Below are 14,288 nucleotides of genomic sequence, written 5' to 3' on the forward strand. Positions count from 1 at the left end.
AAAAGTTATTGGAAGTAGACTTTAACTTCTGGGATGTTTACACTATACTTAATTCTGATTAACTGCTTAAATTCATTTTATCGTTGTATTTTTAATAAAGTCCAGAATTATTGGCATCATTGGTAAAAATGAGTATGAAAAATCTCTTTGTGGTTAATGAGAGAACTCTAACTGTTAATTAAAGTAAATTTATCCTAAAATACTTGGTATTTTACAGGACAGTAGTGGAACCATGATGTGGTCATCTGCTGTTGTAGCCCATCCACCTCAAGTTTTGACATTATGTGCGTTCTGAGATGCTTTTCTGATCACCATGGTTGTAAGGAGTGGTTATTTGCGTCACCGTAGCCTTCCTGTCAGCTCGAACTAGTCTGGCCTTCTCCTCTGACCTCATTCATCACAGCTCACTGGATGTTTTTTGCACCATTTGGTCTAAACTCTAGAGAGTGTTGTGTGTGAAAATCCCAGGAGATTAGCAGTTTCTGAAACTCGGAGTGCTCCTGCATCATTTTCTGATCTTTACTATTTGAGGTGGCTGAATTAAGCTCCTCACTGAAACCACTTTTAAGAAATAGACGATGGAACTCAAACCCATTGATTCACCCATCCATCAATCCACTCACACATAACTGATTCCTGTACCTTTTACGCAACCATCTGCCACCTTCTTCATCCAACAATCCAACTATACACCTCCATTTATTCCTTTACACATCTACTTATCCATTTTCCTACCTTACTGCTAACCATCCATCCCTAGAGCCACTTCAGTTCCATTAAACAATCACCTCTTCGTCCATTCCATCCATCCCTTCATCCATTCCTACCTACCAGGTTATAGATGCCCAGCAGCAGCGCCTCGATGCAGCCGTTGATCTGGCGCTCCCTGCTTGCCGTGAATCGCAGGTAAACCCACACCAGCTCGGGCAGGAACTGCAGGGTGAAGCGCCGCAGACGGGCATCTGAGTTCCGGTACAGTTCAAACAGCTGATTGCACACTGGTTCCAAAAGCTACACAAAACAAAACACAACACATACACACAAGTTAACCTAGGTGAACTTCGTAATGCAGGCTGGAATGAACCAGAATCTGGAACAGTCAAAAACAGTTTTGTCAATGACATTTGTGGGTTGAAAAAGAAAGTCAAACAGACTATATGAGGAACAAGGTTACCAGATCCAGGCCTAACCATAACCACCAATATCAAATTTTCATCACTCAATATTGAGATGTTTAAAATAGTTTACAGTTATTCACTTGGTATGCATTTTTATCCAAAGGGCCATACAACTGACAGAGCATAGAATCCATGCAGGGTTAAGAGCCTTGCTCCAGTAGTGGCTCTCTGCCAGTTGTAGGATTTGAACTCACAACTTTCTAACATGGTGGGGGTTCTGGGAATCCTAACTGCCTGGAAAAGGAATCTGTTGAGACCCTGACACACTGAGAACTAGGCCAAATGATGACTGCCTCCTGACTTCTGAGGGACAGCTCACTGGTTAAAGCTGTAGGCTAATGGAGGGTTGTGAGTTTAAATCCCCATGACCAACTGAGAGTCACAGTCAAGTAATCCAAAGTCTTCTCTCACCTCGCTGTTGGGGTCCTGGATGACTCTGTAGAGGGCCGGAACCAGATTCTTCTTCCGATAGAGAGAGCTCGCATAGCTGGAGAATTGAGACTCGGGTAATGTCTGATGGAGAGAGAAAGAGAAAATGATTATTACCCAAGCTTTGGAAATATAAATGCAGGAATACTGTCATATGAATGAAAGAGCCTGAAATAAAGAGAGAGAGAGAGAGAGATGAAGAAGATTAAGAGGAATTTAAGAGGAAAAAAATATATGAGTAGATACTATTAGCTCTGACAGCATATTTCTCTTGCAACTACCATGGTTTCATTGTTTTCTGGGTGTAGTCAGAAGTAGAAAGAGTAGTCAGACAGAAAGCGAAGTCAGACAGAAAGCGAAGTCAGACAGAAAGCGAAGTCAGACAGAAAGCACAGTAACACAGTTGAGAACACTTTAGGGTTCTCAAGGCAACGACTGCTCCATCCTGTCTTCACCAGATGACTGGAGCACACACTCCTTCAGTTACCACCTGCTCTTTACCGGACCATTCAGTTCTGTTCTCTCTCCCTCCCTCTCTCTCTCTCTCTCTCTCTCTCTCTCTCTCTGTGGTGTGCATGTAGGCTTCAACAGTCTAGCACTTAGTGCTCCATTCATTTCACAAATCACAATGACATCTAAGCTCAGCATGCATGCACGCACACACAAACACACAAACACACAAACACACACACACACACAGCGCTGAGATGTTGAGAACAGGATTTGTTCAGTTTATGAAATGTACAGATTACTGTTTAATTTCTCAAAGCTTACACAATCACGCTGATGTACTGCACCCTCATAATACAGCTAGGAAGAAAATAAGTATGGAATAAAACACTCGTGGACATGCTGTTACAGGAAAATAATCAACATTATTAAAATACTGAACAAGTTACTGTTGATTATTTTCCTACAACAGCACATCCCAAAGTCTTTCATTCCTCTTATACCACAGGAATTTGTCAACAATTACAATTTAATATTTATTAAAGAATGACTCATCATTATTTTTATCATTATTTTTAATGTAGCTATGTATAGTTACATTTGATGATGCGCAATGTCCGCAAAACAAGTTAATTCCTGTCCGTCCCTCGTCATGCTTAGCTTGTCATGTTACAGAAAAATTGTTAAACGTCTATCAAAGCTGCTGCTATAGAAAAACTATTTAACACCATCTGGCCAATCAGAATCGAGAATTCAACACAGCTGTAGATAACGAGTGGAAAGAGGAGTGGAATTGAGCTGAGCAATACCACAGTATAACATATCACAACGAATCATCTTATAATATGCTTTTCTGAAGGTCTCATATGTACTGTACCGTATGTATTGTAACATTGGCCTAATTAAACACTCTAGCAATGTATTTGATTGGATAATAAAATCTGTTTCCTGTTTCACTTTTTTTCTGCCATGTTACTAGCAAGCCTAAAGTGTGATACATATCACATATTGTTTAAATGTCTATCATGAGTATCTTTTTTTTTTTTTTTTTTTTTGGCATTTCGCCCATCCCTAGAGTCGAATTAAATAAAGTGAAGGATAAAACTGAAAGCTGAAGAAGAACGACTCACCTTGAATTCTGAAAGCCATTCCTCCACTACTCTCCCCTCCCCCAGCATCCTAGAGAATGAGTGTGTGAGAGAGAGAGAGACAGAGAGAGAGAGAGAGAGAATATTAATGAGATGATTTTGTTTTTCCTCAAAGCTTCTGCTTTGACCTTTTCCTGTTAGAGGGGAGACTGTCTCTAGTGTGTCTCTCTGTTAGCTGATATCAAACCATGCAGCATGGCTGTAGCTTCACCTTCGTGACTTTTAACCTCGTTTTGTCCATGATTCACCTGTTTTTGGGAGTTGGGACACTCCTTCAGAACCAAGATCTGGGTAATATATTATAGCATGAAATAATCAGAATCAAATGACAGAAGCAGCAGTTAAAGAAAAAGGTGATTGGACATACATGTATTGGACATGTATAAGCACTCCATGCAAGAAGAGCACTACAGAGATGAACACACCCAAATATCTAATATTATGGAGAAAAAACACACCAAAAACATGACAGAAAAAGAGGATGATGTTGCTGTGCACATAAAAGTACAAACTAGGCTGACAAGATACAATACGACCACAGCTACACTGATCAGCCATAACATTAAAACCACCTGGCTAATATTGTGTAGGACCCCCTTGGGCCACCAAACAGCTCTAACCTGTCGAGGCATGGACTTGACAAGACCTCTGAAGGTGTGCTGTGGTATCTGGCACCAAGTTGTTAGCAGCAGATCCTTTAAGTTGAGAGGTGGGGCGTCCAGGGATCGGACTTGTTTGTCCAGCACATCCCACAGATGCTCAGTCGGACTGAGATCTGGGGAATTTGGAGGCCACGTCAACTTCTTAAACTCTGTCATGTTCCTCAAACCATTCCTGAACTATTTTTGCAGTGTGGCAGGGCGCATTATCCTGCTGAAAGAGGCCACTGCCATTAGGGAATACCGTTGCCATGAATGGGTGTACTTGGTCTGCAACAATGTTTAGATAGCTGGTACGTGTCAAAGTAATATCCACATGAATGCCAGGACCCAAGGTTTCCCAGCAGAACATTGCCCAGAGCATCATACTGCCTCTGCCAGCTTGCCTTCTTCCCATAGTGCATCCAGGTGCCATCTCTTCCCTAGGTAAGCGGCGCAAATGCACCTGGCCATCCACATGATGTAAAAGGAAATGTGATTCATCAGACCTTTTTTCCATTGCTCCAAGGTCCAGTTCTGATGCTCACGTGCCCATTGTAGATGCTTTCGGCAGTGGACAGGGGTCAGCATGGGCACTCTGACCGGTCTGCGGCTACGCAGCTCCATACACAGCAAGCTGTGATGCACTGTGTGTTCTGACACCTCTCTATCACAGCCAGCATTAACTTTTTCAGCAATTTGTGCTACAGTAAATCTTCTGTGGGATCGGACCAGGTGGGCTAGCCTTTGTTCCCCACCAATCATGAGTCTTGGGTGCCCATGACCCTGCTGCTCTTCCACCTGTTGTCCTTCCTTGGACCACTTTTGGTAGGTGCTAACCACTGCATACCAGGAACATCCCACAAGACCTGCTGTTAACCCAGTCTTCTAATCATCACAATTTGGTCCTTGTCAAAGTCTCTCAGATCCTTTTGCTTGCCCATTTTTCCTGCTACCAACACATCAACTTCAAGAACTGACTGTTCACATGCTGCCTAATATATCCCACCCCTTGACAGGTGCCATTGTAACAAGGTAATAAATGCTATTCACTTCACCTGTCAGAGGTTTTAATGTTCTGGCTGATCAGTGTATATCATTAGTACACTGGTGCTATCAGGAATTTCAGCCTTCGACTTGATTGCCTCTGCCAGGAGGTTAAGACTTGGTCATAAACAGATCTTTCAACCAGACACACATCCAAACTACCACAGTTACCACATGCTTTGCAATGCCAATTCCAGAAAACATAAGAGTATTAAGAAGTTTGAAATGGATAAGATTGCTGTGCAAGATCCACTACAAGTGTCTCCAACCTTGTTTGACTTAACAGGAGGAGACTCACTGCTGTAATTCCCTCTAATACCATTTTGCAGAAAGAAACACATACATTAAGATAACTATGGCAGTAAAAAAACATATTGTCTTAGAAAAACATTTCTAAATGTTTAAGCAAAAATATTGCATGTTTGAGAGTTTGAATCAAACCCTGGTGCATAGGTAACGTCCTTCGTTTGGGCAACCAGTTCAAGATTAACCGAGTGAGGTGGTGCCGGTCCTCTTCAGAACAAACTCTAGATAACCAAAACAAATAACAAGCAAACCAAACTGGTGAAAATGCCCTTCCTAATTCTCTCATTTCTCAGGTTGTCAATTATTGTGCAGATGACCATGAATGTGAAATGTTTTCCATTAAGTACAGCCAGCTTCACTATCTTATCTTCTTCAGGCTTACTATCTTCACTATCACTAGCTCTCAAAGCCCACCTTGCAGCCATAACAACACTGAAAAAGTGCTGTGTGTGAGCAGAATGTGCCTCAATTCTTATATCTATGACAGTTTCAAAGAGACAAGTGAATGAAAGCAGGTGAGCGAGAGTGCAGCCAGCTTTTCTCTGGTCGTGTCCTGAATAGCAAAATAAGAGCCATCAGTACAGGAATCACACAGAGCTCAGCCTTCAAACTAAAACACTTCTCCACCTGACACTGTTCTCCACCCTACTGTGCTACTCACAGCTCCCTTAGTCCATCTGCCATAAATAAAATGCTGCAATACACCTGGGAGGGAATTGTGTGTGTGTGTGTTAAGCTTGATTGATAATTTCAACGTGGGAATAAAGTGTATACCACTGAGGCCTGACGTCACATGCCACAGCAGCAGGTCATAAATTGTTATTGCCTTTAAGCTTTGCCTGTAAACACAAGTGCTATAAAACTAAGAGCTTCCAGTTCCAGATGAAGAAGCCCTGACGTTTCTCTTATCTCTTGCACCAGACAGGGAAGAGCAAACATGCATGTGAGTAGCGATGTGCGATGATGAGTCATTCCTCAGTATGTGTGCTTGTGTTCTGTGAGTAAGAAACTACAGCACAATTGGTACAAATAGTCTGTTATATACAGACATCTGCTATGAATTAATTACAACACACCTACACACAGCAAACGAGGACTCTCGTCCAGATGGACTGAACAGGTTATACTCTGAGCTCTGATATCAGCACTGTGTTGAAAAAGAAAATGGAGCATACTTAATATCATACATGTTGATCAAGACCCTGTGACAAAGACCTTATCCTAATTAATATATATTTTCTCCATCTAGGCCTTCTCACTAAAACAGCATGTTCAACCACCGCTTTAGTGTTGATGGGGAAACCGGAGATCTTGGAAAACAGTGTCCCCTGACTATCACATGACCAGTCCCCTGATTGTCACATGATTCTAGCTGCACACCATTCAAGAGTTAATTTCACTTTCGTTGTTAATGCTGTTTCAGTCACGCTTCTACAAAAAATAAACAAACAGTGTAGCACTGACATTAGTAACCCTAATGACCTGAAAGACTTCTTGTCATTATAAGGTTGCTTTGCTGAACCAGGCACTAAGATGACTAAAAGGATCTTTTCTGGCACAACACTGTTGAGACTGGTGTGCTTATTATCACCAACATTGTCCTGATGATTAGTGTGTGTTTGTTACTCAAAATTTCTTGTTACTCAAGATTTCTTTATCTAAGCATAGCAAACTGAATAAAAGTTTGACCATCCAGTGTAGATAGCTTTGTGTTGAAGGGTAGGAGTGCTATCATGCTAAAATCACACCTCTTGATTTTTTGAAAAGCTTTGTCAAGAAATGCAAATTCACTCTTCCCACTAGACTAGTAAGACAGTTAACAGAATATTTCTATGCTTCTTTGCTTCTTAGTCAGTGATGTTACACTTCCTATATTACTGACATAATAAGATGTTACAATATTCCAAAGGTATAAACCTGTTGTAAATTATTTAAAAAAAAATGTAGAGGGGCCAAGGCTTAAAGTCACAGGAAATTCAGAATATCCATATGGGGTTGTTTGAGACTCCTGGTATAGGCTGATTAAGAACTCATGACCTTTTGAATAAATTATATTCCATATTATGCATGACAGGTTTATGCATAGGCTGTCTCTGAAGATGCTGTATTTCTCATTTCTTGCGTTTTGCTGATGTTGTGTCACTGTTAAGGTCAGAGCTGATAGCACTCCCTGACACATCAATCAATAGGCCTCCTTTCTTTGTATCTCCACACTGTTTTAACCTCTCCCTTCTTCTTCTTCTTCTATATATACACAAGACCTGTTCAAGCTGGTGAAATCTTCCTGAGGTTATGCTACTGTTAGTGAATAAACATCAAGAATGCGAAGATCACATCAGCCTCCTGGTTCCTGACTCATCCTTGCCAAATTTCTAACACAATGTACGATAAATGGAGGACCTCTGCATGCTCACTGCCATTACCTACTATATACAGAGTCATTTTTTGAGTCTTTTAAAATGATATCTATCATCAGGATGCCAGGAGTCCTAGAGAGCAGACTTGGCAGTTTTCTAGGAGTGGGAGGGATGCATGCAACACTAGCCTATCGTGGGCGTCTCTGAGCTCATGTATGCAGAAGAGGGCAGATAGCCTTTTCCTCTGAGAGTGTTACGTTTCTCTGAGATGCAGCATGAGCAGCAGCTGGAAAAGATGTGACAGCTGGTTTCATGTGTCTCAGAGAAAACATGTGTTAACCTTCACCCTCCAGTTGGTAGCTGTCATGTGATAGGGAATAGCTGGCTGGTGGGTGGGAATATGTAAACGACCAAAATGGGAGAAAATGGTGGAAAATATCAGATAATATCAGAAGGGTGGGTGAAAAACTTTTCTTTATAAAAATGCCTTTTTCAGATGTATCTATATTGGTGTGAACAAGGCTTAAATCATTGACTGTGTGTTTGTTCAGTTATAATAATAATAATAATAACAATAATAATAATAATCTGGTTCTAAAAAAATGTCCTCTACCAGGAAGAATGAAGAGCTGAAAAGCTGAGTTAAGCAAAAGCTACATGCCAACATTTTTGTCAATACAAATGTGATTCATTCTGATTGAATCCAACAGCACTATGGTATAATGGTTATTAAAAATTAGTTATTAAAAATACTGTCCATAGCATGAACATGTCAGCATTCAAAGAATTTCTTGCATCCATAACTCACTAACTACCGAGTCGATCGTTTTGGATGATACCAGTTACCTAAATGAGACTTTATTAATAATAACGTAGCAAGTTTAATTACTTTTCTGCGCCAAAATGAAACACTTCAGACACTGGACAAACTGTAAACCATAATATTTACTCTCTCAGAATAAGATTTTTAAAGCATTTAAAAAGTAATTATATTAACAATGCTGAGTAACATTTTCCTGTGTTTTAACAATCAGAAAATGGATGAAATAAAAATTAATCAAACCTCACGCTCTGACAAAAGCAGGGTAGGGCATGGAAATAGCTAGCTGATTTGAATTTCTGGAAATGTAAGAGACGGCAGTGGGTAGTAGTGCAGGGATCAGACTGGCGGTTGTGTATGATATCAGTATATATGCTGTATTTGTGCACAGCCTGAAGTGTGTAGCTGTGTATCACTGCTAATCAGTTCACGTGAGAGTGAATTAAATTGGCCATTTGCTGGTTTGTCATTAGCATTTTTCCCTCATATCTTGTGTGATGAATCATGTGGAGATTTGAACGGAGAGATCTATTTGCTCAAGTTGACAGATGATAGCACAGCTGTGACACACCACCCTGAATGCAAATGTGGTCTTCTCATCCAAACGCAATCCTGCACTGTCGATCCAAGCCTGTACTCTTTCGCTTTGATTACAATCTGTTTCATTTCACTCTTCCAAATTCCTGCTGTCAGTTTCACTTGTCTGATGTCTTCATTAGTTACTTGGCTGCTGTGACAATGAAGCGATGTGCATATGGCTCTTCCTAACTGACATTCGCAGCCAACATCCTGCATTGTTATGCAGCGATTTTGCATTTTTATTGGTATACTTATCTACTTCTCTTGTGCTACCCTGTATCACACTACCGAGCAAGTCGTATATGAATTGGATTTAAAAGAAAAGTTATTGTTAATGTACAAGCATGGTCATGTGCTGTATACTTATTTATTAGGTTAAACTTTAAATAAAGGTTAATTTTAACCGTTTGAATTACTCTCCTGACTGGAAATTTTAAATAACTGATCTGAGACTGCACGTTTTTGCTAAGAAAATAGATTTCAGCTTATAAACTCCATGTTTGTAAACTAATACTGAACATGATAGAAGTTGAAGTTGATTATTTTCACACAACAGCATGTCCTGAGGTATTTTATTCCTCTTATTCCACTGCAGTTTGTCAGAGATTTTCCAGACTAAGCCACACATAAAATTGGGAAAGACTTCGCCTGCCCATTCATTTAATGTTAACGAAGTAGTATAATATGTAAGAGATTAATATTTACGAAGGGTCTTTAACTTGCGGTTAATTTCGCTTTAGCTATCAGGCTTTAGCACTCTCACCTGAGCTTGCTGTCGTCATTTGGTTGCTTTGTGGCTTTTAATGCATATTAGCATCAGGTCTGTGGCGAAATCAAACTACTACCCATGCGCCGATAAAATTCACTCATTCAGGATGTAAAAGCCACAGGCTAGGGTTCCAGTTTATGTGCAGATACATGATCTCTTTTAACTAAATTATTAATGAACATTATTATATGTCTAGTTTTGAGGCAGATGTGTACATATCAGATCTCCTCATGGTAGCCCTGAACCACATGTCCAGATGTTCATATAAAGTGTTGAAGTGCTATGTCATTATTTCAACTTAATATCTCGTGATTTCAGGCTAATAAAGCATTAAGTAAATTCAAACAGTCAAAATGACTGCTTTGACCATTACTCACTTCCCTAAATTTCAGTGTTAGGAGTCAAAACCTTGAGCACACCTAAAACATTTAAGTGTATTACCAGTCATTTGGTGTGTATGTATCAACTGAATTCCACTCAAGAATTTTCTGGCTTACTTACTATCTGTGAAACAACATACGGAATAAGAATTATATGCTAATATTCAATAAAGTAGTTTCATTGATAGATTATGTGCTGTTAAATATTAACAGGATCACGAAAAAAATAACAAAATGTTAAAATAATGACAAAATACCAATTTATTAAGTTAATATAATGAGATATTAAGTGGAAATGACAACATATATCACATTTCTTTCCACAAACTGGGGTTCAGGGTTTTTTGAAATGCACAACAGCTCTTATTATCTCAGCACTACAATGTTATCACCAGCTCTCTGTTCCAATACAAACTTGTTTTTATGACCACAAAGACATGATGGTGAATTTCCCTGCCTATTCCACCTGCTGATCTAGGAGCTAAATATTTAACAGTACTCATGTTTAGAGGCAGACCTTCAAGTCAGCCAAAACTTGTTTTGTTTTTCTATATTTTTTCTATATTAAATAATAATTAAATTATTATTAAAACATAACTGTTAATATATATTATTTATTATTATAATATTAAAGTATATTAGTACTTTAAAATATATTGGTATTTTAATTTAATTAATAATAATATTAATATACGTAATATTTAACTATTAATTAAAATCTAATTAATTATTAAATTAAAACAATTTTAATTTAAATCATGATCACTAATATTAGCTGGCTAAAACACTTTCATGAAGACATTCATGTTTTTCCCCCACTCTGTAGCTTGAACACAATATTAAATAGTAATATAAAATTAATAGTACTCTATCTATCTATCTATCTATCTATCTATCTATAAACTGCTTGATGTAGCAGTTCTATAATAAATGCCATTATCCTACTATAAAAAAAAAACACAGACATGCTTACTTTCATCAGGATATCCAGAAAATCATTTTTCCTTGCAAACTGGTGCTCCTTCATTTGCATTTGCATAATGCAACATGATTGGTTCTTATCGTTTATGACATCATAACACCTGCTCTAACACTAACTCATATTTTCCAATGAGATTTTCAGTGAAAATCGCTGCACTGAATTGAATTTTTATATATTTTTTTTTTTGCAATTTGACCAATCTGCACTCAAGCTAACTGGACTGGATTGGAATTAACTGGATAATTAAGGCTTTATGAATTGTTTTATAATGTTCTGGTTGATATTAAAGGTAGTAACTGTTTATGATCTGCTGCTGTATCAAAGCTCAGAGCACTTGACATCAGCTCCAGTGCTAAAGATTACTACATGCTGCATTTGACTAAAGCTTGTAACCTTGAAACCATGACTAGGAAAAACAAAGAAAACGCCACTTAGAATTCCTCCTCGGAAAGTTGAGAAGGTATATGATGATGCATATGATGCATATGATGGCTTGTCAACGTGGTTGCTGATTTACTTTAGATCAATTAACAGACACAGTAGGTGGCTAAATCTATAGCACTGACTATAAAGTTTGCTGTTTTGAGAAAGTCAATACATGACAAACTCGTGATCACTAATGTTAGTTGGCTAGCTTGTTGCTAACAAAGCACTTTTATGGAGGCATTAATTTTATTTTTGTTTGTTTGCTTTTTTTTGAAAGCGGCAAGCTTGAAAATGACCCAATTCCCAGTTCAGACTTCCTCCTTCCAAGTTAAATCAAATACGGCAAAGATACAGCTCATATATTTTAATGACTTTGGGTTCTATTTCATGAAAGTATTCTGTAATAAGTGAACAGATCTAAAAATGTTTTTCTCCCGTGTGTGAGATCCATGCCAGATCTGACTCTCTTCCATTACCTCACTCTCTCCCGATACTCAGATCGTCAGTGCGTGAAGAGCTCGGGCCTCCATGTAGCCGGACATCTGCTGCTCTCCCACTGCTCACCTGTAGTGATAGAGGGAAAAGATGGATCAGGTCAGGTGAAGGACAGAGTGCTTGTTCAGTCACGACTAGAAATAATCCAAATCTTAACTCAGGGTAGGACTCAGAGCGTGGAATGTTTTAAACAAAATGGATTAACTGCTTGTCTTAAACATAACAGTCGGTCCAGATTAAAGAATAGTTATCACATGTGTTAATACAACACACTGCACCTGTCAAAATCGAGGAAGTGTGTACGCGCAGTGGGATTTAGTCATGACGCTGTTCACTTCTCCTAATCTAAACTCCCAGTATAAATAGAAAAGCCGTCTTCTGGACAGCCGATTACATTTTTTAGCTTTCATCCCAACGTGAATGTGTGTCATTTGAAAATGAATTAGCATTAAATTATCATGAAGGCTGTCAGAGGAAGTGGAAATTTTACATGTATTTGACACTAAGGGTGGGCAAAAGGACAAACACATATCATATAACGATACTTTAAGACATTTCTACAATACATGATATGTATCGTGATTATACGGCTTTACTAATAAAGTGCTAGCAAAACAAACTTGTCAGTAATATGGGTGGGCAATTTGATCAAAATATCCTATCGTTTATATAACCATGATATATAGCTTTGAAAATAAATTGCCAGCAGCAGTCCAGTAGTGCTACATTAAAAAAAAAAAATTGTCTACAAAATTGTGTACAAAAAATGTATTTTTACACAAAAAATACATTTTTATTTACAATAACTATGTACAGTACTGAAAAGGAGAAAAATATAAAATCTGTATTTAAAAAAAAAAAAAAAAAAAAAAAAATGTACCATTTAAAAACATTTAACGATGAAGTACAAAATTTTAACATCAGCTGCTTCCAGTCAGGCTGTAATGATTTAAAAAATGTAATTTAATTAAAAGATATCACAATATCCAGGCAGAAAGGGAAAAAAACCTTGCAATTATGTAATTATATAATTGAAATTATATAATTGAAGTTCAATTATATTTTCATTTAATGTCTACAAAAACAAATTATCACTGAAGAAACTGATTTTTTTAAAAAAAAAATTCTGTAACATTGAATCAGCTACTTCCAGTTTGTAATATCATAAGCATACTGATGATACCAACAATATCATGATAATTTGTTATGATATTTATTATATTATCATATTGCCCTGCTCTATTTGACACCAGTCCAATAAATAATCAAGCATGGGCTGTATTCCTATATTCATGTATTTATAGATATTGGAATCTTTATTCTATAAAGATTTACATTTACTCACTTAGCTGAAACTTTTTAACTGATGCAAGATACAAATTTGAGTAGAAGCGGGTGGCAAACTGCCACTGTCCCAATGTAAACTTCTGTAAAGTAAATATAAGCCTTGCACCACCGTAAATTGTTCCAATTGTCACATTTTCTCAATAGCATAAACACACTGAGTACTGCGGTATATGATATTTGCCAACACAATTCTGCTGAAATGCACAGCTCTGTATTTTGGCTCAAACTACAATTACACCACCCACAACACCATGGGTGGGAAACCACAATAAACGAAGGAGACACAAGAGGTGGGAGTTACAGAGGGCTGAATGTATAGGATATCTTTACTGGTTGGTATGTCTGTAACACAACTGATTATACACACATATACACACACACACACACACACACACACAGGCAGATTCCACAAATGATATGCAATTTGGGTAGACATTGATACACTATATGTATGGGTATGTATACATGGAGCCCTATGAACAAATTTAAAATGTAAATGTCTAGGTGTACCATGCATAATTATTTAAGTTATATCGTGAGCATGCTTTCCATATTGACACATGGCACGCTGCCATTTTCACATATACACTGACACAGAAAACTAGAGGTTGTAAGTATTATGTTGTTTACATGTACATTGCATTTACATTCAGTCATTTTGTTGACGCTTTTTTTCCCCAGAGTGACATATAAAATGTCAGTAGAGCTTGCGAACTGACGTCACGTCATGCTGCATTACTGGACTGTTCCACCATTTTGGTAGGGTTAGTTCTTTGTTCACACACTACAAGTACGTCACAGGCACAGCAAGAGATTGCTGTTTTATTGTGGTTTTGAGGACGTGTCATGCTTAAAAGCGAAACAAAGGTGAAGGGATCGTAAACTCCAGAGGACTGTCAAGAAAAAGCATACGGATAAAATTAATCTTAATGACCAT

The 14,288-nt window shown here is 38.1% G+C and overlaps 1 protein-coding gene across 3 annotated transcripts in view; it reads right to left on the bottom strand.

Annotated features, from left to right (window-relative positions):
• LOC113524760 (hyccin 2) overlaps positions 1 to 14,288 on the bottom strand; it is a 70,689-nt gene that overhangs the window by 28,895 nt on the left and 27,506 nt on the right. For all 3 annotated transcript variants that reach the window (XM_053234466.1, XM_053234465.1, XM_026911129.3), the window contains exons 2-5: positions 11,986 to 12,073; positions 3,188 to 3,236; positions 1,590 to 1,691; positions 832 to 1,011 (exon numbers count right to left, since the gene is read on the bottom strand). In XM_053234466.1, coding sequence (XP_053090441.1) covers positions 832 to 1,011; positions 1,590 to 1,691; positions 3,188 to 3,235 — 330 coding nt within the window. In that variant the 5' untranslated portion in view covers position 3,236; positions 11,986 to 12,073. The remainder of the gene's footprint in view (positions 1 to 831; positions 1,012 to 1,589; positions 1,692 to 3,187; positions 3,237 to 11,985; positions 12,074 to 14,288) is intronic.

This window comes from Pangasianodon hypophthalmus, chromosome 5 (assembly GCF_027358585.1).
Source record: "Pangasianodon hypophthalmus isolate fPanHyp1 chromosome 5, fPanHyp1.pri, whole genome shotgun sequence".
Lineage (NCBI taxonomy): Eukaryota > Metazoa > Chordata > Actinopteri > Siluriformes > Pangasiidae > Pangasianodon > Pangasianodon hypophthalmus.